The sequence below is a fragment of the Scomber scombrus genome, chromosome 21, assembly GCF_963691925.1.
Source record: "Scomber scombrus chromosome 21, fScoSco1.1, whole genome shotgun sequence".
Lineage (NCBI taxonomy): Eukaryota > Metazoa > Chordata > Actinopteri > Scombriformes > Scombridae > Scomber > Scomber scombrus.
In genome coordinates, this window is record NC_084990.1 from 18265404 (window position 1) to 18293104 (window position 27701).

The 27701-nt window shown below is 40.2% G+C and overlaps 2 protein-coding genes across 2 annotated transcripts; one reads left to right on the forward strand and one right to left on the reverse strand.

Moving 5' to 3' along the window:
* LOC134003121 (neurotrypsin-like) lies at positions 1 to 27701 on the reverse strand. The gene is made up of 15 exons (XM_062442253.1): positions 27603 to 27701; positions 21549 to 21591; positions 11000 to 11242; positions 9506 to 9644; positions 8984 to 9162; positions 8591 to 8738; positions 5365 to 5543; positions 4830 to 4971; positions 4107 to 4327; positions 2845 to 2986; positions 2477 to 2755; positions 1844 to 1966; positions 1471 to 1739; positions 437 to 862; positions 1 to 71 (listed from the first exon to the last, which is right to left on the reverse strand). Exons 1-15 carry the CDS (start codon positions 27699 to 27701, stop codon positions 1 to 3), a joined length of 2703 nt encoding a protein of 900 aa, XP_062298237.1.
* On the forward strand, positions 16339 to 20356 carry LOC134003494 (E3 ubiquitin-protein ligase TRIM39-like). Its single transcript, XM_062442716.1, has one exon. It carries the CDS (start codon positions 16339 to 16341, stop codon positions 18025 to 18027), a length of 1689 nt encoding a protein of 562 aa, XP_062298700.1. The 3' UTR covers positions 18028 to 20356.

Below are 27701 nucleotides of genomic sequence, written 5' to 3' on the forward strand. Positions count from 1 at the left end.
TCATCCTGGCAGCTCGGGAAGGTTCTGCCCACACTGCTGTACTCGTCCAATACGATTAGCAACCGCAAACACTTGGGATTCACAACACTAAGTTCAGATTTGAAATGAGCACAGAGACGGCCGTTTTGTACTGACTAAGTTCGGAGCGTCTTTCTTTTCTTTTGCTTTTAAAGTTTACTTTCTTCTTCCTTCAACTCTCCTTCCTCCTCTTCCTCCTCAGGCGGTCACATGGCACAGATGGTAAGCCAATGGCGCGGCCTCAATCAGACCAGAATTTGTGTGTTTGTGTCGCCATCCCCTCCGTGGTGGGCATGCAAGCTCTTGGTGTGTGTGTTAACGTGTTGGTTAGTGTGTGAATGATAAACGTGCGTGTGTTTAATCTCATTGATTTCATTTGTTTCCACATTGTGATATTGTTGCTCGTGTGTGTGTTTGCCGTGCACTTGGAGGTATTTCTCCTTGCCCTTGCTCTGTGTGTGTGTTAGGTCATTGTCAACATGCGTCATATCTTCATTTGTCTCTGCCTGCTCCTCCTGCGTGTGCAGCCCCTCTTGATGCGCTTGTGTGTTGATGACCTCGTCGATCCAGCTCCTGAAGCGGCTAACTCTCGTGTAGAGCGCAGGAGAGGAGGGGTCAGCGCAGCCGTAACCCCCGGCGACAACCCCAGTGAGGACCCATCGACCTGCCTCACCAAGGCACACCAGCCCGCCTCCGGAGTTGCCCTGACAACTGTCGCCATGGAGGAGGCTGGTGTCTGGAGGACTGCCTGCACACAGGGTACCGTGGCTGGAGAAGCTGTCGCCATAGCGCTTCTTACATTGCCATGATGACATCACAGGGACCCAGGATGCAAGAACTGAATCTAGGAGAGAGGAAAAGACAAAAAGATGAAAGAGGTGGCATGTCAGGAGTGCTGAACCAATTAGTTTACTATCAATCACCCATCAACAGGAAATTAATTAGTGATAATGAATTACTTGGGTAATCAATAATCAAGTAAATATGTCAAACATTCACTAACTAAAATAGAAAATTGTCACTGCAAATCTTTTTAATGATGTGCATTTTTCATTATTTTCTGACATCTGATTAATGATCAATTATCAAAAACTGTCAAAAAATAAATAAAAAATATCAAAAATAATAATAATTGAGAGATTTCAGTAATGAAAATATCCATTTATTGCAGGTCTACATACACTGCATTAAGTCTAATCTACCCAAGACAAAGTTAACAATAAAAAAATGTTATGTTATATTTTTATGAAGCATTCATTGTTGTAACATTAGACAAGCAGCCAAAACCTGCCACAAGTTCAAAGTCTAACCTTTCAATGCAATATAACATTTATTTATAAAGTGAATCTGATGAAAATTTCATCTAAAAGATATCTTTAAATACACTCAGATCATTGTTAGACGTTAAAAAAAGAAATACATCATGCATATACCAGAGAGAAAAACACACACCTGCTCCTGTCCAGCCACCGGTAACCATGACAACACAGGAAGATGGAGTACTTCCCCCTGATGCTGCATCAGTAGTAGGGAGGCATGCTGCGTTGGTGTTGGGGTCAAAGGTCAGACAGTGGCCCTTGGAGCTGGGAAGCTTCAGCAAAGCCAGGTCATGACCTCCGCTCTGACCCTTGAACTTCCTGTGAACCACTACCTGCTCCGGGGTGAGAGTCTGCTCTGAGGCCCCGACACGCACCACGTACCTGGACGGATCGCTGCCAAACCTGGAGGAGGAAGAAGAGAGGGAGTGATAGGTGTGAGACACTTCACACTGTTCAAACCTCCAGTGTAAGAACTGATGTAGAGCTCAGCTGTGAGTCTGATTTACCTGCTGATACAGTACGCAGAAGTCAGAGCCCAGCAGGGGCTGATCAGAATACCGCTACAGAGAGGACCGCCATCTTCACTTTGGGACTGAAGCCACACTGACACCTGCCATGGCCACGTGGTCCTGAGAGAGAACAGGAAACAATCACCATCAAAAAATGGCTGCTCTGATGTCATAATAATAATACTTGATTAATAATAAATTAATCAAGTAATTACTTGGTGTATAATACATTTTAAAAAACAATTTCTAAAGAGCCAATTTAAAATCCAAAAGATATTCAATTTACTATCATGCACAACAAGGAAAAGAAGCAAATTCTCTGCTATAGTTGGTATTTTTTGCTTAAAAAAATAACAGAGACAATGAACTGGTTGTCTAAATAATTGCAGATTCATTTTCTGTCAGTCATTGATTTAATGACGACTTGTTGCATCTCTAAAATAATTCAAAGATGAAGGGTGTGGGGGTTTATAAAGGGCCTAAAATATTGATCTAGTCATGGTTAGTCTAAAAGTCATGTTAAATATATGAAAATGTGACTTTTGGAACTGAACTGTCACTTCTTGAATCACCGGGATGAGGTGTCAGATTTAGACAAACTGTGCTACAAAATATGGTTTCAAATCCTACCTGAGCATGTTCTCCTTTCCTTGCTCCCTCCTCTTGCTCTCTTCCTCCCCCAGCTTCCTCAGGCCACAGCTCAGCTCTTGCGGTTTGACTTTTACCGCCGACTCCTGCGGCGTGACGTCACACTTCACCCCTGCATCCGCCCTGCGTCTGCAGCCCTGGATACTCTGACCCAGAGAGGGACACTCTCCCAGGAACTCCTCCTTCCCTGTGCACCTCACCTGGTCCAGGTGGATAGGTCCTTTCCCCTGGCCGAACCCTCCGGCTGCTACCGCTCCGCCGCTGTAGAGAGGATGCGTGAGAGGGAATATTAACTTTTGTGCCATATTTCTCTCTCTAAGTCTCTTTCATGCAGGTAAACGATCGCTTACCTGTGTCCGAGCTGTCTGCACACGACGGCTGCATTCAGGTCGTTCCAGCCAGCGTCACAAATACTTCCCCAGTCGCCATGGAGATACACCTCGACTCGACCTTCCTTCCTGTTGCTGCCACCCACAAGACGTACCAGGGGACCTGAAAGAAAAAACACACACACACACACATACACAACTCTCATTAATATGCATATCTGTGCATCAACATACTCCAGTGTCCAGTCACAGAGAGCGGGTTAAATGTTTGCTGACAGGAGTAAATGTCACCCAGAGCCTCGTGTCTCTTTCTTCAGCCTCTATTCTCATTGTAATGGACTGTGTGTCTACAGGAGCGCAGCACCTCTGGGGTGCTGAGACAGTAAACACTGCTTTATTCTGTCTGCTGTCAACATGTGGACATGTCTTTGGACAGAACACAGACACAAAAGGAGCAAAAACTGTTTGTTTTTTTCATTCCTTATTTTACTAAAGGAACATAGATACAGTAGACAGAAACATATTGTGAAACTCGTGTTTATTATTCTTATTATATTTAGAAATTTGTCTTAAGTGCAGTCTGGAGTTTACAGATATAAAAGAAATACTTCAGGCTGGCATAAGACCAGCAGTCTGCAGGGACAGTTTGACCTTTCCGTACTAAATTAATTGCAGACACACAGTCCAAACTGCTGTCTGCAGTGCAGTGAAATGACGGTCTGTTGTTTCTTCTTCTTTGTTTCAATAAACTTTTCCCATTCCTGGAGACGTTTCCTGCAGTCATGTTTATTCACCGTGTCCAGAGCCTCAGTGAGGACTCTTCTCTCTTTCCGTCCCAATCTTAGTTTCACTAATCTGTACAAATACGCTACCTACTGTAGCTGCAAATCCAATAGCTACACCCTACTCCTGGCTTTCATGCATTTTTGGATCTGACTATTGTTTTATGGCAGACCTGACAAACTGTGACCGTATCCTTTAAAACATTTAACCCTTCTATAATCTGGATTCTGACTAAATGCTATAAATTGTGAATAACATCACTTTCCAGACTAAACTGTGAGTCAGAAACTCTAATATCGTTTTGCTTCTTGCAGCTTTTGTTCACATTGTTGTCAACTTGAAGTTATGTTTATTTGTGTCTATTAACTAGTTGTAGCAGTGGGCTGAAGATGAGGAAGAGGGACTTTAACTAGGAGGTTGCTGGTTGAGCTTTGAGCTTCAGGATGAAAAATTGGGACCCCATTTTGATACAATATGCATGCAGGTCTTCCTCATCTCACCTGTGGAAAGTGCGATAACTGGCACCTCATTGGTCTCTTGGCTGGGTCTGCCCCTGCAGCGCACCCCAACATCCTCACTGTGGGAGCAGTCGGTCCGACCCCAGATCCCGTGGGGACAGTCTAGCAGGGAGGTCTCCGATCCCTCGCAGTGGATGTCGTCCAATAGGATCAGGCCAACGCCCTCGCCAAATACTCCATCTGACACAACCTCAGCGTGACCCCTACAAGAGGAGAAAAGGTGAACATCTACTCTTATGAGGTAGGATTCACCTCATCAGTAATACTGTGTGTATTGTTTTGTATTATAAAGATGATCTAAATACAAAACTACAAGGTTGGTACATATTTTTTCCATTTATTAACTAATCCCAGTGTATTTAAAGTACAATACAATATAAAAATACAATATCAATGTTAGTAATGTGTTATTTCCCTCTAAGCCTTAATTCTTGAGTGGGCCAATATTTGTTTCGTTTTTATAGATTGGGCTTTGGTCAAGCTCATTAACTTCTCTCCTTTCATTTCATGCCCATATGTGCAGAGCACACAAAGGTCATTGTGTGACATATTGTTATATTGATTATGTTACATGTGACACACGACCATGCAGAGCATCAGGGAGAAACTGGAGCGTTATTCTCCAGTTTCTGTAAAGTTACATCAAAGAAAAGTAGGCCATAAATCTTTATTTACTACAGAAACAGTGTTTGTTTGTTTCCATACCTGTAGCCCAGCTGTCTGCAGACCACTTCTGCATGCTGCTGGGTCCAGTGGTCGTCACACACCGTCCCCCAGTCACCGTTGTGGAAAACTTCGACCCGACCCTCCCAGGGACTGTCTCCTCCAACCAGACGCACCACGCCATCTGAAACAGTTTCATATTGTACCCCATTATAACAACTTCCCTTGAGACATAAATGTAATTAAAGGCAGATACACAAAATCAATTACACAACAGTAAGACCGGAGATTACATTTACAGCTCCTACATATAATATTTTAAACATTAATGTATCATTTGCACATTAATTATTAATCTGTAATGCAATTATAAACAAGTTAGATGATCTTGACTGCAGATGCTGTACGTTTGTTCTCAATTCTCATAAATCCTGCAGAGGATGTATCTCTCATACTGTAATGATTTATTGATGTTCAGAGGCTATAAATAACAGCTTTAAGCTTACCAATGTGTATAGGAGTGTGTGTGTGTGTGTGTGTGTGTGCGTGCGTGCGTGCGTGTGTACTGTACATGTACCTGTATAAGGGCTGCAGGAGACCCCAGCATCCTCCATGTGGTCACAGTTGTGCTGCTCCCAGTCGCCATGGGGACACTGATCCAGGAAGAGCTCGTTTCCTGTGCACTTCACAGCATCCAGCAGGATGGGACCTGAACCTTGACCGAAGTGAGCCCACGACCAAGCCTTCGCCACACCACTGAAACACACACATGCACAAAAGTTGACTGTAGGGGAATTTCATTTCTACCTTTTTAGACTTAGGGAAGCTAAAAAAACTATAAATATTATAGAAATATCTGAAGGAATTCTTAATACTTGCATTTAGCTCCTGATACTGTATTTGTAGATACGTGAGGATTGAACAGGCACACACACTCACTGGGTTATAATTTTACCCTGTTCGGGTCAATATAGCACCAACACAATACTGGGTTAATGTTACTCAGAAAGCTACTCAAGACAAGGAATTGTTTTCACCCATTTTTTATATTACTATTGGTTTATTTACCCAAACTAAAACTTGTTATAATCTATTTTGCTCTTTTAAAACTTACATGTCACAGTTTGTTGTTAATAAAGTATATTATATGCATATATGCACATCATTTTGTTAAAAAAAACACACATGTGACAGTTTTTATCTTAAGCTTGTTGTGTGTAACACTGGGTCAAAATACCAGATTCCTACAAGTTAACCCAATGTTGTATTAGTGCTATATTAATCTGAGTGCCTCAAATAAGGTGAAACTTTAACCCAATGATCTTTAGTGTGTGATATATCACTCACTAATTCAAACACAAATACATATTCTTGTCAACTTAACCATTTTGTTTAATTCTTGGTACATTTATTCACCAAACTACATATGGTAACCCTTTCCCGTGCTAGTTTTATATTAATAAGAGCCATGCTAGCAGCTCTCTAAGGCTACACGCAGCTATGCTTTGAACTAAATACTCAATAAAATCTTAGGTATAATGTTTGCAGTTTTCACTTTAGTTTAGGATGTTAGTATGTTAACATTTACTCTTCAAACTTAAGGCTAATTACAGCTGCGGCTGATGGGAATGAGATCAGTCAAACCAAATTGTAATTTTAACCTGATGTTGGTGCTCGATGAAAAGTTAAAAGATTGTCTAAAAGATAAATGTCTGTACCAAATTATAAGACAATCCAAACCAATAATTGATGGGATATTTCAGTGGTGGGCGGACTAAACAACCAACTGACTGACATAATCCTGAGTTGCTTTTAGTGCTGATCAATTCTAACAAAAACAACACATAGCAAAAGAAAATACTCTAAAAATAAAGATAATGTCTAAAATACTACAAATAAATAATGAATAGCTCCTACAAGGATGCTGTTGCTTCACATGGCAATGATTTATTGATGCTGAAATGCTACAAAAAGCACTTTGTACAGCTGAACCTCATGTTACAACATGCAGAAAGGTTTGTTAAAAGCAAGGTGAAGAGTGGGCAGTTTTTAGAGTCCAATAATGACATCAGAATAAAGGAAGGAGAGGATGGATGGATGGAAAGACAGTTTTTATCCTCTGGGCTGACATATTACATAGGAAGCTGTGAACAAGTGGATGCTTGTTGCTGTCAAAAATCATATTTTTGGGGGAATTTGAACATCCCCACTGGGACGTATGGTTGTAGTAAAAATACGAGAAAGTGTGTAAGTGTTTGATACACCTACCTATTGTAGAAAAAAAAAGAAGGAAAACCAGGCGGGGAAACAAATCACTCAGTTTTGCCTTCAAGTGTCAAAACACATCAGAGCCTGTGTGCAGCTGTGTGAGCACCTGTGCATCAGTGTCAGGGCATTTATTATTTAGAGGCACAAACACAGACGATGAAGCGTCCCGCGATGTTTGGGGAGATGAAATGCAGCGTAATGTCGAACATGGAAGAGTTTCGCTCCCTTCACAGCTATGGCTTCATCTCTGTAAGACGCTCAAAGTTCTCTGTTACGCCTCCTCTGTGGAGGCTGAATTCTCTCGCTACACAAAGGGAAAGATTTAAAGATTCAAACCTTCACAGTGGTGTTTCCCACAGATTTTTTCCCTCACTTTTTGACTTAGTGAGAAAACCATAATCCAAATGACACCCATGTTCTCTGTAACGAACCCCTCAAGCTCACTAATGATCATTAACTCAAGAGGGTCAGATAAATAACACAATTTTATTTCCTACTAGGCTTTTAAGGAGGAGTCACAGTGCCAATTTGTATTATTCAAATTGACCCAAAGTGGCAATATCCTCATTTTCTTTGCTTTTGATGTGTTCAAGGTGTAATCCCTCTCCACTTAGCCTTTGATTGAGCAATAATGAGAAGTGTTTTTTTCAACTGAGTGCCATCCAAAACCAACAAGACGACATAAAACCCCTCTGACAGAAAGTCTCCACCACACTAATCTAATTTCACTATCCCTAAACGGAAGTGCAGGAAAAGAGGAATGGTTGTGAAAATTTAAGCTCCTTCTGGTTGCTCTGTCAAATATAAACAACACTTCAAGAATCACAGTATCTCAGCAAATGAGTCAATTAACCATCCATCACACATGCTCACTTTGAGGATATTATACATTCACTGGGAAACACTACATAATATAACACACCAGCTGAGCGAGCAAAACATCTGTCAGTATCCATGGTGACGCCTGTTTCGTGCTCGTGGTTGCATCTGTGCCCTGGAGTCAACAAATCTCATCAAAAGAGCAAAACTAATAAAGATTTGATGCTACTAACAAGTACATATTTCATATATCTTGTTTCCTCTGTGCCATAGAGTTGTTGTTCAGAAAGTATTAAAAACACATCCATGAGCCACACTGTTGCCAAATGTGTTTTAATCCGCAAAGGAAAATAGACCCCAACAAATGCACTATTGCACTAATATAAGCCTGCTGTGCTCAAACCCTGAGGATGGACTTTACAGTGAAGAAGGAGATGTCTTGTGTCCAGTAGTTACATTTAAGAAATTATATATATTTGCACATTTGTAGATTCTGGATTTTTTTAATGAGGGAGTAGAAGATGTAATTTTAAGGATTTTAACAAGATAATCAAACCTTTTTGTGGAAAACAACTGCTATTTAAGGTAGAAAAAACATGTCTGGAGGGGATCTTTCAGGGAGAGTATGAAGGGATTTGTTTGAAAATGTCACCAGACAGAAAGACACACACGTGTTGACTTGGTGTGATAGTGTGAAAAAACACTACAGTACATACCTGAAGCCTAGCTGTCTGCACACCACCTCTGCATCTCTGTCATCCCACTGGTCATCGCAGACAGAGCCCCACCTTCCTCCGTGGAAGACCTCCACTCGACCCTCAAAGTCTTCCTCACTTCCGACCAGACGCAGTGGAGGGCCGCTGCCTGAGAGGGGGAAACGCATGACTTATGAAACATCAAATAAAATGTTTTTAAGTTTAAATGTACTGTAATTAAACACAATTATCACTGCATTAGGAATACATAACTCATACTCTACAATATACTTTAAAAGAAAGACAAATAATCTTTGTAAGCATCTCTCCTCTGTCTCTCTCAGGTGTGTGTGTGTGTGTGTGACGGGGATTATTCAGGTCTGGTTGCCATGACTCTCTTGAAGTCACACTGACCTTCCGGCGGCTCACACACCAATGCCGCCTCGTTTCCATGGTTACAGTCGCCAGTGACGAAAGTCCTGCTCCGGCAGGCGCTCAGGGTGTTCTCGTCTCCGTGGCAACCCAGACGCTCGTAGTGGAAGAGGCCGGAGCCCGTGCCGAACTGCGAGTGCTGCAGCGCCATGCCAATGTCACTGTAAGAGTAAAATCACAGTTTTTACTATTATTAGTCATATTTCTATCATTATTATTGTTGTTGTTGTACTTCTCCCTCTCCCCTCTCTCCTCTCTCCCCCTCCCTTCTTTCTCTCTCAACCCAACAGGTCTAGACAGATGGCTGCCCACCTAGAACCCAGTTCTGCTCAAGTTCTGCTCCCATTAAAGGGGCCAAATACTTGCTCATGAGGGAATGTTTTGATGTTTAAAGAGCCCTAAGGTAACTTCTGTTGTGATTTGGCACTACATTAATAAAATGGACATAATATCAAGGTGCTGAGACGTTGCTGCAGCATCTGACATTTGTTTATTTCCTCTTACCCCAGGCCCAGCTGCCTGCAGATCACACTGGCATCTCTGTCTGTCCAGTGGGAGTCGCACACCGCCCCCCACTGGCCGTTCAGGTAGACCTCGACCCGCCCGCTGTCGGAAGACGAGCCGCCAACCAGACGAGCAGCACCTGACAGTCAAAAAGAGAATCAGAGACAAACAGGTGAATGGTCATAAAACAGCACAAAATATTCAACCTGCCTTAATGTGTTAATGATGACACACAATTTTTGATAATCGATTAATTGTTTAAAACTGCATTAATTATCTTTTTGACCACTTGGTGGCAGCACTACAAACTGTAAACACTACAATGATATCAATTTAACAGTTGACTTTTTAATCATCCAACGCATAAAAAGCAACATTATCATTTAGAGTTGTGTTTGCGGTCAGCTGGTAAATCCAACGGTAAGTCCATTATTCAATATTTTTAGCTTCTCCTGAGTCAAATATCTTCTTCTTTAGCTGCTAGTTCACCTGCTAGTCGCTAACTTTGTCTATGTTCTGTTTAATGTTGGGCAGGTAGCATACAGCAGGTTTATCTGAGCTTTTTTTTTCTTAATATCACAGCTGGAAACGAGGTTGATGAAAGCCGGAATAAAACAAAACACTGATTCAAAATAGATGGAAACTCTCTGTAGAGTTGAGGGGAACTGCATTCGGAGGATTTTCAGTGTCGTCATCACTACAAACAACCGCTGTCACATTACACACAGTCATTTGATTCATTATTAATATTACATTTTTGATTAGTTCAGCTTTAAGTCATTTAAATCTTTCATTATTGTATGTATTATTGCAATCAATTTGAAGACTTTGAACTCTGGAGAACTGTGATGAGCATTATTCACATTTTTTCTTTTTACATTTTAAATATATAAGGGAGATATATATTTCTACATGTATCTCTTTGTTAAAGTTTGCATATGTCTATACGTTGCAGGAACATGAGCCAAAGAGTGATTTTTCCTTTCTTTTAATAGTATATTATAATAACTGAATACATTTTAGATGCCAGAGGAAAGTAAATTTTGCAGTATCTCACAAGTAAAATGATAGAAAAAATAAAGATACATTTTGTGTAGCAGAAGCATTTTCTACTTTCATATTTCTTAATTCATCTCATGAGCCCTCAGATTAATTGTGCCAATCCTTGCTTGGGGTCTCAACCCTCATGTTGGAAACCGATGGACTGAGCAATTAATACATTTTTTTAAAAGTCAACAAATTAATGCAATTCATTCATTTTAAAATTAACTGCTGCCCCGATTCTTTCTGTCTTATGTTGTTATTCCGTCAGTACTGAAACTTACCTCTTCTATATTTTACTGTTCTTAAATAATGCCTTTTGTTATTTATGTGTTTTATTCTACACTGTAAAGCACTTTCTAACTTTGCTTTAGAGAAGTACTAAATAAATCAAGTGTATTAATACTATAAACGGTCCTGGATCAGACACATGCTGCTGATCTGTAGTCGTACCCTGGTGGCAGTCGCAGTAGGCCCACCCGATGGCTCCAGAGTTTTGTCTAAAGAAGCACCAGGGGTTGGACTCTCGGTCTGGGTTCCTGCAGTAGCTGTGGTCTCCCAGCCCTCGGCCCGGGTACTGCATGACATAGTCTGGAAACTCTGTCCACTTCAGACAGGGGGCGCCAGAGTCCGTCTGGGACACGGTGCCGTTGTAGTATCCCAACTCAGTGAATCCCTCGGAGCAGGACAGAGGCACTGCAAGGAGACGAGGAGGGAGGGGAGAGAAAAAACTGTAAGTGGATGCTGAGAGAGATGAGAGAATAAGATGTTTTGGATGAAAGGAGGACGGGGAGGATTTGGGTCAGAGAGAAAAATGTGAATAAAAGAGAGTGAAATGGAGAAAGTTTAGAAGTGAGAGGAAAGAGGAGTGGAATTGCTTTCATTGGAATCACATCATCCCCATGTCTGCATTTCACCTAAACATAAAGGCTTACATGGCAGAGTCTCACATGCTGCCCGCTGCCACAGCAGGATCCTGATTAATGCATTCACCCCCAATGATCCATGTTGAACTGGTGAAATTTCCATTACCTTAAACCAGTCTTACTTAACATGGTGGTGACCAGACTCTTACAGTAATCTTCTCTGCGAGGAGGGAAATGTGTGTGTGAGAGAGAGAGAAGCTTAGAGAGACTGCTGACATGAAAGTGAAGCAAAATTAGGGCAAAAAGAAAAAAAAGAATAGAGCAGCATATAAAATCCTATTAAAATCATGCATTACTGAAAATTATACAAAAATAAAATGAAAAAGACAACAAGCAGAGCAGTAAACATACATGGAGACAGACAACATGTTAAAGTGTTCAGATGTGACAACCGCAAAAGGTGCTAAATGGTTTGTTAAAGCAGCACAACAAAAGAAATGACATGCCTCACAGGAAAAGGACATAAAAACATGTAAAATGACTTGGGAGGTGCTGGACCCAAAACTAAATTTATTTACTCACAAAACAAAAACCAGGCTCATAACTAAAGAAGCTAACTAAACTGAAAGAGGAAGGTCCAAAAAAACCTCTGGCAAAATACGAGGAAATCTCAGGCAGAACTGAAAAGGCAAGACAAGAGCAGGAAGTATGGATGACAATCTGACAGAGAGTAACTGAGAAAGGGCTGTATGTGAAAGGGAGACTGATGAGGATGATGAAGATGATGAGGGGGCCAGCTGTAGAATAGGGTGGGGAAGGTCAGGTGAGGGGGACGAGGTGATTGCAGGGAGTGGCAAGATCTGCATTGACAGGAGTGTTAGTAAAAAAACTAAAAGCTATTATTATAACATAGAAAGTAAAACCCACTTGATGGCATAAATAGAAATAATATAAAATAAAGTGAAAGTTTAGTGTATTTGGCGAAGACCAGAAGTATTGTTTTGACATGTGAAATATGATACTATGAACTGTCCAAAAACTACATGTGCCTGTAAGAAGTTGTTCACATGTGAAAGAAGCCACATGTGCCTACAGTATATGTAACTATATAATTTAGTTAGTTAATGTCAGATATCAGATTCATTCTTTATTGTCCCCAGGGGGAAATATGAAAAATACACATATAAATAAATAACTTAATCCAATAAATCAATAAATAAATGTGCTACACTTTATACTTTTCATCCATTACAGTCCAGAAAGATATTTAATTTTTTACTTCACTATGTTTGTCTGACAGCTGGAGCTGGAAACTTTTAGTCAGAAATGTTACAACTGTCTCATGCTCAAAGCACTTCATGCACCTTTAAACAAACAGCCAGGTCAGCACGGTTCACATCATCTCGAGCCAAGAACAGCTCCTTATTAACCTTGAAGGAAAAGCTGTTGACCCATGTTAATAAAGTTTAATAAGTTTAATGCTTCCATGCACCAGCTGAGCTGACTGCAGGTGCCTATTTATCTGTCTTGGTCTATTTTCATTTGGCTTCATGTTCTGTTTTGCAATATTCATTTTTGAGATATCTGACTTTATGAAATAACCAGTCTTCATTCAGAAGTCTAGTTTTCTTTATAGTTTCATACAGCTGTGGCTCAGGAGGTACAGCGGACATCCACCAATCAGAAGATTGGTGGCTCGATTCCCGGCTCCTCCAGTCTGCCGATGTGTCCTTGGGCAAGATATTTGACCCCAAATTGCTCCCGATGGCTGCACCATCAGCGTGCGAATGTTAGTTTCCTCCTGATGAGCAGGTTGGCACCCTGCGTGGCACCCCTGTCATCAGTGTATGAATGTGTGTGAATGGGTGAATGTGACATGTAGTGTAAAAGCGCTTCGAGTGGTCAGAAAGGCTAGAAAGGCGTTATGTAATTACAGTCCATTTACCATTTTACCAATTATTTGAAATGAATGCCGCTAGTTGGACTCATTAATAGCTCGGTCTAATCAGCACTTCTGTGTCCTGCACTGTCCATGGTGTCATGATGGTACAGTATAAGGGGTGAAATAGTCCATGCCCCTTCCCTACTCCATATTATTGAGATTATGAGATCAATGAGTGTATTAATTAATTAATGAATCAATCAATCAATTGTTAAACCATTTAATAAACCATTCAAACTCAACTAATATAATGAAATGTTATTTCATCATTCTGTGTTTTCAAAGTCTGTTTTCATTTCAGAAAGTCAATTTGTTGTCCTCAGTCACCGCCTCATCTCTCAGCCAATCAAACTATTTCAAAATGTATAATTACATTTTATTGGTCTGTTTATTCATATGATTACTTATCTTATAATACATGTATATTTGTGTATAATATAGATATAGATGTATCTTGTTTGTCTTTTTTAATACTGCACATTTTGGAGTGCCACAACTCTGCAGGTTCAACTTTATCATTAAAAACACGAGATAAACGTTATCAATATGTATCAATAAATGTCTTTGCTTCCTTCTTTTCATCCATCTGTTCTTTCATCCTTCCTTCTATTATTTAATTTGATTCCCTGTTTTGTTTCTTTATTTATAATTTTATATATGTATATATATATAACTTTACTTCCTTTCTTTCATCAACTGAACTGACCAAAAAAATCCCCAAATCCCCGAAAGCAAAGGAAAACAAAAATCACATTGAATGCTCATTTTTACTTGTAATGTAGTACTTTCCCCCTGCGGTGTTGCTACTTTCTCTTAAGGATTTCAGTACCTCTTTCTTCTTTCTCCTCTGAAAGGAGGGTTTTTGAGGCCAAGCAGCTACTAAACTATGATTAATGCAGAGGTGCTTCAGTAACCAGCAACCAGTCTTATCTCTTCAACACACACACAGCTTGGCCGTCCTGGAAAATTATCTACAACCCTTGTGCCCACCTCGCACACTAACTAACACACACACACACACACACACACACACACACACACACACACACACACACACACACACACACACACACACACACACACACACACACACACACACACACCCCAACAGATTGGCTGCATAGGGGCCGAGAAAGAAACACACACATACAGGCACAAATACTGCTGGGTCCAATTTGGAGGAAGATAAGAGGAAGAGCAGAAGGGGAAAGCACAAGAGAGAAAAAGGGAATCAATCAGGCAGAAATGTACTAAAGCAGAAATCTATCGTCAAACAATAAATAATACAGAGCACACACATAGACATCGTGCCCAAAACACCCCGACTGGTATCCGAACCCTGAAAGAATGTCTGACTACAAACAAAGAGGCGCCTGTCCCTTTAAGAGACTCAGGAAGAAACCGAAAGTTAAGATCCTTCATGGGAAACAACCAAACTCCCTCTCGTCATTCTTTTCCCCTTTAGAGATCCACACCAACAGACAGTAAGTAGCTTTTTATAGGATAAACTTTCTCTAGAAGTTACATTTATGTTGTAAGTAATAGTTTCATACAACCTCTTGCTTGTTTTTTAGCCCCTTTTGCTGAGAAATCCTGCTGTTTAATAAGACAGTTACAAATGTATAAAGTTTAATTAATGAGCTTTCACATCACCTGATCTTCAGTGTGTCCCAATGTCATGGAAATGTAGGAGTTCATGTTTTCATTAAGGATTTATTGTGAATGTTGGCTTAAAAGTTGAGATTTGAAATGTATTCTTGTGCTGGAAAAGGTAGCTTAAAAAACTAATTGCAATCTCCAGCTATTAACTGTTGCAGGGTTTTTTTTTAATCACATAACCGTTACATTACATCATTTTCATGCATTATATTGTAGTGAGATCATTGTGTCAGCTGCTGTTTAAAAATAGTTTCAGATTTTAAGCCAACATGGAAGAGAAGCCCTTAGAGACAGCAATATAAGAAATACCTTGTGTCCTTTATCAGTTATCTCTTGGTTAATTGCAAATATAAGCTAAAAAATGATGATTGATTCTGACCTCAGGGACATATACATACATTTGTCCAATCAAATGTAATTGTGAAATGTCAGTGTATCATATAAAACCACACTTGGCAGTTACATTGTGGGTAGGGAAGCTTGCAAAACAATTTCACAATAAGTGGTGTGTGTTCGGAAACCAGTTGGCTAACCTCAGCTGCTTTTCTTAGAGAATATAGTTAATGTTTACCTTCTCTCTTATCTTCTGACTGTCCTCTGCAGCTTCTTATTGAGCTCTTTGTTAAACCCCCCCTTAGTCGTTATCAAGCAGCTGAAGCTTGTCAACGAGCTTGATAATGAGTTAACTATGAAAACCAGGTGTGTTAAGTGAGGAGATACCTAAAATATGCAGGGCAGTAGCTCTCGAGGAGCAGGATTGGAGACCACTGCTTTAAAGGTATCTGGTGGAGTTTTGACCACTAAGTAGCTCTTTTGAAGCAATGCTTAAATGAGAGTTTCCTGTTTTGTTTTGTACACACACACCAGCACATGTTGGTGTGTCGATGTGGGTTCACACTTTTCCACAGATCGACAGTGTGCCAAGAAAAGCAGTAACGTGGCAGCAAAGTGTCGGAAATAAAAAGACTACAAGCTAGTAAACATGGATTTAAACAATGGTTTTACAAATGTATGTTCGAGGGAAATACATTTAACACATCGGTCAGCCCTCAAGGATACACACAAAGCCATTTGTTGAGGAAAAACTGAATGTAAACAGAAGTTTGTTTGATTTGAAGAAAAGTCCACTGGGTGCCTTTAAAGCACTCAGAAAAAAATGGAAATTTTTAACATTGACAGTTTTGGGACAACTGGGCAAACAAAAGATATTGTAATTTGATCAAAAGCTCCGGGGCAGCTACTAAATAGACCCTGTTGAGGTTAAGAATGAGCTTTGTGTGTGTATGAATATTTTGCCTTATTTAGCAGTCTCTTTTTTTCCAGAAATGGCCTCCAGCAGCAGTCTGTTATCTGAGGAGCAGTTTCTGTGTCCCATCTGCCTGGAAATGTTCATTCGGCCAGTCTCAACTCCATGTGGACACAATTTCTGCATGGCCTGCATCTCATGCTACTGGGATGGCAATCCAGTCTGCCAGTGCCCGATCTGCAAGGAGACTTTTGAAAGGAGACCTGATCTCAAGGTTAACACTTTCATTTCCGAGCTTGCATCGCAGTTCGTGTCGCTTCAAGTGACAGATCCTCACATCTGGAGAGTAGACCAACAGCAGGCTAGCTCTGCTGGTACAGCACTGTGTGATATTTGCACTGACACCCAGCAACAGGCTGTCAAATCCTGTCTGGAGTGTCTGACTTCTTACTGCGACGTTCATCTCGAGCCTCATCACAGAGCTGCTGGTCTGAAGAGACACACGCTAGTTAACCCTATGACGAACCTGGAGGACAAGATCTGCAAGGAGCACAACCGACTCCTGATGTTGTTCTGTAGGAGAGACAAGGTTTTGGTGTGTGATGTCTGTGCCACATCACGCCACCAGAACCATGGTGTGGTTTCTGTGCAGCAGGCATACAAAAAGATGAAGAGTAAGCTGGGGAACGCGGAGGCCAAAGTGCAGATGATGATCCAGGAAAGGCTACAGAATGTGCAAGACATAAAGGCGTCTGTCGCACAAAGCAAGACAGAAAACGGAGATTTGATAGAAAGCAATGTGGAGGATTTGAAGGCGCTGGTGTGTGAGATTCAGAAGAGCGAGGCAGAGCTTGTAAGAGTGATTGAGGAGAAGCAAAAAGAAGCAGAGAAACAAGCAAATGGTTTCATAAGCAGTATGGAGCTGGAGGTCGTTGAGCTGCAGATAACAGCGGAGAAGCTGAGGGATCTGAAACAGACTGATGACCAGCTCTATTTCCTCCGGAGCTTCAAAATGCCCTCCCTCCTACCATACACCATGGACTTGTCCACATTCAGTTTTAAAAGCCCCCTGGGGAGACAGCACATATGCAAATCTTTGAGCAAATCAGTGTCTCAGCTGCGAGTGGTGCTGAATAAAATGAACACAGAAATAAATAAATTCTCTGAAGGTGCAGATGTGTTAACGGATGTAGAGCTGAGATCCGCTCAGGAGTATGAAGTGGACATCAAGCTCGATCTTGGCACGGCTCACCCTCTGCTCATTTTATCAGATGATGGCAAACAAGTGAGATACAGTATGGGTTCAGGTTTATGGGTAAATCCACACGTGACCCCGTTTATGTTTACTACACATCTTGCCGTTCTGGGAATGAGAGGCTTCTCGTCACGGAAGTTCTACTTTGAGGTGTTTGTGGGTAAAAAGACTGAATGGTGTCTGGGCGTGGCCACGGAGTCGATCCAGAGGAGAGGTGTAATTGACCGAGGTCCTAATGCTGGACTCTGGGCTATCTGGTTGCTTGAAGATAAGTTTGAAAGATTCAGTCTTCCAAACGTGCCGGTGTACTTTGGGAACGTGGAGAGGGTCGGGGTGTTTGTGGATTACAACGGAGGTCAGGTATCGTTCTATGATGTACAAACGGCCAACGTTATTTACTCGTTCACTGACTGTTTCTTTACTGAGGAACTCTATCCATACTTTAATCCTTGTGATAATGAGTATGGTTCAAACTTGGATCCGATGATAATTGTTCCCGTCCGTCATACATAGTGAGGCTGCAGTGATTGGTGGCTTAGTAGATAACACCTCATGGTCATAATCACTAAGTATACAAAGCTTTTTTTTCTGGTAGCTCACTGTGAAATCGTAGTATTAAGCAGCTGTCCAGTTGACCTTTTGAGCCTTTTCCATAACCCTGCAGGCTTGCATAGCGTTGTGACATTAAAATAGAAATGAGACTGGAGTTCCCCGTCGTAAAAGAGAAACCAAAACAAAACATAAATTTGACAAGAAGACTTTAAATAGAAACACAGATGTACGTCTGCATCTAATGATTTTTTAAAATTTATTATGAATTAATCTGCAGATCATTTTCTCAAATAAGTGTATTAATTGTTTGCCTATAAATACAAAAAATACAAATCAATGTAGAGCTGAAAGTAATTCAGTTTTAAGAGAACACATAATGCAAATTTCTAAGTCTATGTTTATATTCCGGGACTCTACTGGAGTATCTTTGCATGATTCACAGTTTAAAAAGCTCCTTATTTATCTTTATGCAGACCCTCCGGTCTTTTTAAAGGTGCATTGTCTAGAATTTAGCGGCATCTATCAGCTGTACTTGACAGAGATGTAATAATAATATTCATAAGTATATTTTAATTAGTGTATAATCACCTAAAAAAAGAATAATTTGTTTTTTGTAAGCTTAGAATGAGCCCTTTATGTCTACATAGGGAGCCGGTCCTCTCCCACAGAGCCCATCATGTTTCTACAGTAGCCCAGAACAGACCAAACACTGGCTTTACAAATTACCTTTCCCATTTTTCGGGAGTTTTACGGACACTACAAGTTCCCCTACACACTTGTGAGGGAAGGAGAGGGCTATTCACTTGGTTGCAATCTGCAACCTCACCGCTAAGTGCCACTAAATCCTACACACTGCACCTTTAAGGCCCCCCTCCCAATGAGCCAATTCTTTTCTGATTGGTTAACTCCCAGAAGCTGCACATTTGCTTCTTCTGCACTTCTGGCAACTCACAAGATTACGTAAACAAACAACAGTAGTACCAATTCACTTCTTTTACGTAGATGTTTGTTTGACCATGTTTAACAGAGATATCTCATATTATAACTGTATAAAAACAACAGAAAATCATGATATGACCCCCATGTCTGGCGTTTTTGCTTGAAAAGTAACTTAAATAAGTAATGAATTATGAAAATAAAACATGAACGCAGAGAAACAATCAATCAACGAATTGACTGATAGACTAGTTAGCAATATTTGTGTCTTACAATGGCAGGGTGACACCAAAAAGCACTTTAATAACAAACCCTGATTAAACTACAAGTGAAGTATCAGTCTGTCATTTTTTCGTATGCAGAAATGGCTGTGCAGTTAACTTGATTTAACAAAGTGCCGTCTCATTCCTCATTCAGCGTTTGCGTTCACCTTCACTCGGGTACTTACAGTAATGACGTACACCATGACGTCAGCTAAAGTGCTTTGGAACTGGGCCACGCAGTAACTCACTCATAACAGCGCTTTTTCAGAGACGACATTTGGGCATATCCTAGCAGGAGAAGCACAGGTGTAAATAATAAAATGAATGGTGGCTGCTCCAGTTTCAGGGTCCCAGTATTGTTCATGCTGACTCACAGTGTCACACTGTCATGGTTTACTGGGACATTTGAATAGAAGTGAGCCACCGTTAATGTTATTAGTAACACCTGTGCTCTTCTATTATGACAAGCCAAAATTGCTTCTTTGGAAGAAAAAAAGGCCTGTGTGTGTGTTTGGACTACAAGGTGAAAATCTGGGAAAATAAATCCATAGACATTAAAGGTGTATGTAAACTCATCATACATCATCCTATAATTGTTGCTTGTACATGAGTGGAATCAGTAGAGCCGTGAAGGGTTTGTTATGTTGAAAGGTTAAAGCATGAGAAAACACAAAAATGAAGGATAAAGTATAAAATATGTTTCTTAGTTCTCACCTTTTTTTTTTAGCATTTAAACTGGTGTTTTCTACCTGTTTTGCTCACAGTGAAGGACATGTGACCCGTCATCCAGACTACAGTCATAGTGTGAGCATGAATTATGAGAAACAAGCGTTTTTAACTTCACAAATTGTTTAAAAATTGTAAAATGTAAAAAAGCAAAAAATAGAGAAACATGAAAAAAAAATCTAATTTGAAATAATACAAGTAATTTTTTTTTTATAATCTTTTTATTCATTTTAGGACTGAAACTTGCATCTGGCATGTTACATGTGGATAACACTACATTTTATTCATAACACAACAATAGCAACCAATATGAAGTAAATATATATAAGCCTGTTTTTTTATTTGATGTCCTATATCTCAATATATCCAACATATTTATGGTTAATGACTGTAATCATGTATATTTTCATATTTTATGTTCATAATAAAACATGTCTTGCTTTCATCTGTGTTGATGTTGAATCTGTTAATTTAGATTTAGGAGAGATTTCCTTCAAATCACTATATGAAAATGTACCTAAATTAGTGAATAAATAAAAATATTTTTAAAAAGCTGTATATACTCTGTACTGGTAATGAAACTTTTATAGTCACCATGATGAAATTTTAATAAAGTAAAAAAGCATTACGTAACATATTCATCTGTCTTAACCCTCATTTTCCTCTTCAGTGAAGCCAGGACATCTTAAAATGAGCATTTCCTTTTTGTTTATAGTTTAATATCTCGCTTCCTGCCTGATTTTCTAAATTAACACTACTGTTAAATTTCACTTCCTTCTTACAGTCCTGTATGTCTCATTGTGACAGTGTGTAACACAGATCAAGCTCCGTAATTCATCTCAACACCCGCAGCGTTGTCACACACACACAACACTCGCCGCTAACACCCTCCTCATTGCCACGACAACGGTACTCTGCCCATCGCCATGGGAACACTCAGTCTCCCTGCTCCCATAATCCATTTCCCAGCCACAATGAGTATTTGACACGGTTCGAGGCTCGCTGTATGGGGGGTGGGTGTGTATCCTCCACACAAAAAAACACACACATTATTTCACAAACAAATATGGGAAACATGGGGGGGGGGTATGGAGGTTTCCATACGATCAAATAAAGCTGGTTCGGCTACTTCTGCTCACAGACTAGAAGTGTGTTTCTAATTGTCATTTTCACTTGTCTGTCAATATGTGCTCAGCTCTTAAAGCAGATACTTCAGCACTGGAAATGAGCAAAGGAGGAGTTCCTCGCCCCACCCCCCTCTCCTCCATCATGGCCTCCACTCCTCTCAGGGGGAGACAGAGGAGAAATGAAATGCATGCTGGAGGGAGGAGGAGAGGTAAGATTGAGTGTGGGAGCAGGGCTGAGGCAGGGTGGATAAAAGGAATAAGAGGAGGAGAAGTGGCAAACAGAGAGGTTTCATGAGTCAGAATGTGGGTTAAACTGGAGGGGGGAAATGGATGGAGCAGAAGGAAAGAGATGAGATGGTGTAGGAGGGGAGGCAAGATCCAGAGACGGGATTAGAATGCTGTGTGTTTTGGAGTATCACCTCCCACCTACCTGAGTTCTGCACCTCGTTTAAGTAACTGTCCTCAGCCACCACCTGCAGACGGAGAGAGAAAGATGCAGTTAGAAGTTAGAGGAGCAGACATTTCATTTAATAATCTCAGTGTTTCACAAGTTTTTTGAAAAACAAAACATAATATCATTGTGAGGAGAAGAGACAGACTGAAGGGGTGGTTAGGAAATATTTCAGAAATATCTCAGATTTCACTGAACATTTGTGTAATCGTAGACCTTCAGCCAAGACATCGATTCTTTGTGCAGACAGCACTAAAATTAAGCCATTCATATGTGGGAAGAAATACACCAATATTGACAAATGTGAGTGGTATAATACACAAATACGAACATGATATACAAAGAGTTTGACAATGTGTGAGTTATATTAAGTTATATTTATCACAAATCCATCATTCAGCAACAAATGCAACCACACTTGAATAAATGTCATATAGTCCACATGGGCCTTTAAATATTTCCAACTACTAGTTCATTAATCTAATCATCATAATTAATTCATAAATTGGCATTTGTACACATTTCTAGATCTTGTTTTAATTTTTGTGTGAAGAAACTCACGCTGGTCATCAGTATTGAGACTTAATTGTCTCCATTTTTATTAAGCAGTTCTTCCACCGTTTTGGCTCATAACTGGTTTTGCTTGGTGACCTTTAAAGACTATCTACAATGGCTAGAGAGTTAATTAATCATTCAAAGTTTAGTTGGAGGGATTCAAAGTTGGGGGTGTCACCTTCACACATCGCTAGCATGCTAACTAGCTACACTGATGGAAAATGGCGACAGTAAAATGGCACCAAGTGTGATTAAAGTCAACACAGTAGTACAGGTTGTTGTAAGTCCACGTCCACAAAAGCAACAACTCCTACAGTGACATTTTTCTTTGATCAATTAATTGATTAGCAGCTTCTAGCAACCAAAACCGCAGCTTCTATTGACTGAAGATAAGATCAGCAGGACAGATACAGCACTCGACACTGGTATGTTTGAGCAAAACAAACAATGTCTGACTGAGTACTTCAGTCATTATTTGACTAGATTATCTGGTTCAATGGGAATCTTTTACTACTAAAAGCTCCACACCAATTTCTGCAATAACCACATTTTTAAATTCCTTGTAGACATTTTTTGGGTGAGCCCAAAAGATGTCATCTGTTTTTGAATCTTCCAAACTGTCTTTCTTGAGCTGCTGACAGTTTCCAGGGAGTGTGGCATGTTTGAATGCAACAAATCCTCCAAACTAAAGACATTATTTATCATTTCCTGAGCTCAGGACAACATTGTTCATCAAGGCCTTAAAAAAACCATGCAAATCACAATTACAAAAATAATTCATATCATCCTTTTCTTTACTGCCACGTTCTTGTTCAACATTTGGTTCGGTTTAGGCAACTGAAACCTTTTGGTCAAAATCGTGATCAAACAGGATGAAACAATCTCCGTGTCAGATGCTTCTTTCTCTTCATGGCCGTTAATAAGAGGTTTTGTAGCAGTTCAACTCCCTTCTGACAGGCAACGGTTATTATTTGTAGAGGTCACAGGAAAAAGATTGGTTGTTTTAATCAAGCTTGAAGAAAATGACCTTCTTTTCATTTTTCTGGTGAGGACGGTTTCCTCAAATGAATCAACTGCAATCAAATGTAAATGATGTGCACAAATCAACTAAAAGTGACCCTGTGAATTTTGATGGTATTCAGCTTAAAGGCTGTGCCACATTAAGATGATGAATTTAAATGTGCTGTCTGAGTGCTTTCTACTTATTCTTGAATATGAAATATTCTCAGTTCAAAGCCAGGAACCACACAACAAAGAAATGTGGTGTCAAGATGTAAAATCATAAACTGAAAGGATGTGAGTTTAGTTGCAACTAACGATTATTCATTACTGATTCATCTGTCGATTATTTTCTCAATTAGTTATTCGTTGATACGGTATCAGAAAGTGGCTTTGTCTAGTGTTGTTCACAACAGTTCACAACCCAACAATATTCAGCTTACTGTCATAGACGACTAAAAAAAACATTATATACTGACATTATGGAAGCTGGAATCACAAAATGTTGACATTTTTATCTTAAAATTGACTCCAAACGATTGATCAATTATCAAATAGTTGGCGATTACTTAAATAGTTGACAGCTAATCATTGCAGCTCATTCACTGACAGCAGAGATCACCACTGAAAGGAAAAATATGACAAGCAGAACCACCCAGTTATGACATGTCACATACAGAATAAACTCTCTCACACACACACACACACACACTCAAATAGTACTACAGAGCATCAGATGACATCTGACAGAAGAATGTTTGTTTCATTTTCCAGAAATCAGGTCACAACACTACACAGCAGGACGCCTGACAGAAGAGGAGAGGGCACACACATGTACGATGCACAAATGCACGCACACACACTGCTCTGTGGAATATGTGGGACAAGGGCAATGAAATACGACACATTTCACCTTCACACAGGTGAGTTTTGCTCTCTGGTTGTCTCTGCCGCTCTCCAACAGCCCACACACACGCACACACACACACACACACACACACACACACACACACACACACACACACACACACAAAACCAAAATGCAAACACATCCTCCCACAAGACACTGTTCAGTCTAATGATATTAGAGTAGGAACAGGTGACCTGTGCTAGTGAACATGGGTGCTGATAGCTCCATTCATATCAATCACACGGCTCGATTATGGCGGTAATCGGTTTTGATGCTCTCACAGCTGCGTCCAGTCCATGACCATGCAAAAACATACACACACACCCACACACACACACACACATAGAAACACTACAGAGAAGGAAATGTACAGATCGACAGGGAGAAATAAAACAGAAGCGATTCAGCTTCTGGTTTGGGTTAAAAAGCGTTACTGTTTCAGTCCATTTTTTAGCTTTCAGCCCTAAATTGTGAAATTGTGTCAAGCTGACTAGTTGTTACTGGTTTTTGTCCTCAGTTGATTTTCATTTCTTTTTGGTGTGAACGCCACCTCTAAGCGTGTTTAACTTCATAGGTCCTCAACATCTGTGACAGGTAAAGTGCTTTTAGACGACGTTTCTTGCTGCCTATCATTACATGTGAGCTTCACAAGCTGTAAAACACCTTTTGTGTGTAAGTGTCACGTCGCACCAGAGAGTGGCTCATTCACGTTTAAAGGTACACACATTTGTTCCATCCACACCTATCTAGAACAATTAGTCGTTCAATTAATGAGTCAATTTTTAAGAAGAATTATCTTGTTCCAGCTTCTAATGTGATTTTTTTCTGGTTTCTATGATATGACTGAATATCTTCAGGTTGTGGACTGTTGATCGGGACACAACAAGACATTTTAGGTTGCATCTTTGTATCTTGCATTTTCAGACATTTCATAGATTCATCATTTAATCGAGAAGATAACTTACAGATTAATCAATCATAAAAAGAATCATTAGTTGCATCCCTGCTCCTGTTTCATGACACACTGCACTTTCTTCTTTTTGTGTCTATAAGCCAGCCGAACAGAGTTATATAAAAAAGTGTTTTGGTGCAACACACAGTCTGATAGTTTCTTACATTTTGGTCTCTCTGGTTTTCTCTTTTCCCTCAAAGCACCAACAAGATGGTCCATGAAAGTTTAATTCTGCACAGTGCCACCAGCAAATCCACTGATCTTTGTGATTCTATTAAGATTAATTGATCAATAAATTCTCACAGTCTGTGGATTCAAGATTTTATGAGGTTACAAAAGATAAAGTACCATCTACGAGAAACAGTTTAAATCTGATGCATTTGGCTCCTTGAACCATGTTGAAAAGCTTTCACTTCAGTCTTTAATTTCTTTACCACATAACCTTAAGTTATTCTTCAAATTTAGAGCGAACAGGTATCTGTATGCGTACGTATTTGGGTGGGTCTCATAGTAATTTTACCCTAAAAATATACTACCCTATGCTTAATGGAAATCTAAATTAAAAAATCTTTGGTCCAAAGCATCACTGTTAGAACTGCTGGTGTGCAAAGTCTTAACTGAGATGAAAGAGCTGCTCTCTTTCTGCCTCATTTATGTTCTCTGGACGATTTTTCTAATCAATGAACTGCTACAAACACACATTGTGGAGGACTTCACATCTGAATCCCGCATGTGGTCAGGTTTAGGCAACAAAAGCACTTTGTTTAAGGTTAGTGACAGACAGGTTACCGTTGGCTTCCTCTCTATCCTTCCCTGTCCTCAACCAAGTGTTGTGAGCAGATCTGCAATGATTAATCGATTAGTTGATTGACAGAAAATTAATCAACAATAAATTTCTTCTTTTCTTCTCAAATGTGATTTTTTTCTTTGTCTTTGTGACAGTAAGTTGAATATCTGAAGGTTTTGCTCTGATACTCAGACAAAAAAGCAAGCTGAAGACATCACAGTGGCCTCTAAGAAATGGTGAATGCAATTTACAATTAATCAATTAATTGAGAAAATAATTGACCAAAACATAACCATAAAAAATTAAATCAAGGTTTAGTTGAGTTGTCAGTGAACATGCTAAATACACTTAGAATCAACTTGGCAGATTCATTAACTAACAATATTTCTTTATCATTTTAATTAAAAATGCAGATATTATATTTCTTTCAAACTTTCCTAGGAGACAGGGTTGGTGGACCTGCATCTAGTCAAATGCATACAGCAGATACAGTAGTTGTTCTACATTATGCTGGATTGTATATATTTTTCCACAGAGTGCAGGCAAGGCCCTTGACTGGGCATCTAGGACTCTCTGATGGTGGATCCGGCCATGTGGGCAAAAAACTTCCAGCTTTCTGAAGTGAGCTCTTTGAAGCCTTTTGATCTCAGACAGAAATATTGGGTATGATTCAGAGTAAAGCAGAGTTTGCAGGTTACAGGCTGACTTTCCACCGTTTGGTTATTTTTGGTTTACCTGAACATGTTTGATGTTTTGTTACTGACAAAAACTGAATGTGCTGCTGTGTTTGCAGAGCAGGATTCTCCTGATAACAATAGTTATGTAATGAAGTTGAAATGAAAGGCAGAAGAAAAAAAAGATGAAACTCATCTGCAGTGCTGCTATTTGTGCTACATGCATGGCTGCTCCCAGTGTTAGTGGGTCTAATTAAATCCTGCACATCACTCCACTAATGACTTCACAGGCTCATATGCTACACATTAGCACAACACACACATACTGTAATACAACAAAAGAGAGGAGAAAAAATGAAAATGAATAAATCTAATAGTTAAATAATCAAAAGATCATTTATTTGTCACTCAGCTCTTTCCTGATCTGACATGCTGGACCAGAGTAAAACCAAAAACTATATAAACTTGTCTTGTAAATTACTGAGGCTGGAGTCCAGCTGAGACTCGGGATGATCTGACCCACACCTGAGAACAACACCTGCTTCACCAGTTTTCTGTCTCAACATGTCTGAGTTGACTGAATAACTGTGACAAGCACCACTCGCCCGTGCAGGGTTCAGTCCCCTTCAACACTGCGGGGGTACAGGAACCAGCGACGGGTTCCTCTCATGATATCCCGCCGAGGGGGGCTGGAGGAGGAGGAGGGGAGGAGGAGGAGGAACAGGAGGGGGAGGATGAGGAGGGTGGGTTGTGACTGAGACCATGCATGAGTGTCTGTGTTTGAGCGCGACATGTCCGCTTAATTGGACAATGCGCTTTGATGGCGCCATTAATTGGCTGAAAGACAGTTTAGAGGGGTTGGTGCTCTATTAACGCCCCGACCTGCACCTGCTTTGTTGGAGAGGCATCCTGAATAAATCTATTGTGAAGCATAAAAACATAGAGACATTAAAGCCTGGTGGCATTGTCCTGATATCAATCTGATTATTTGTATAATTATCAATCTAATTAATGTTTTTTGTCAAATTCTGCTCAGGTCACCAGCGCGTGACTGTCACGGGGCATGCCTCCAGAAAAAAAGGAAAGCCTTAAATCAGGCCACATTGTAAAAATCATCATGATCATCATCATCAGACAGGCTACATACTGTACGTACCTCCGCCAACAGAGGCAGCCAGAGGCAGGTGGTGCCGATCAAGTACAACATTTCCCGGCTGGTGAGAGCCATCCTTCCCGCCCGGTGTGTCCGTGTCAT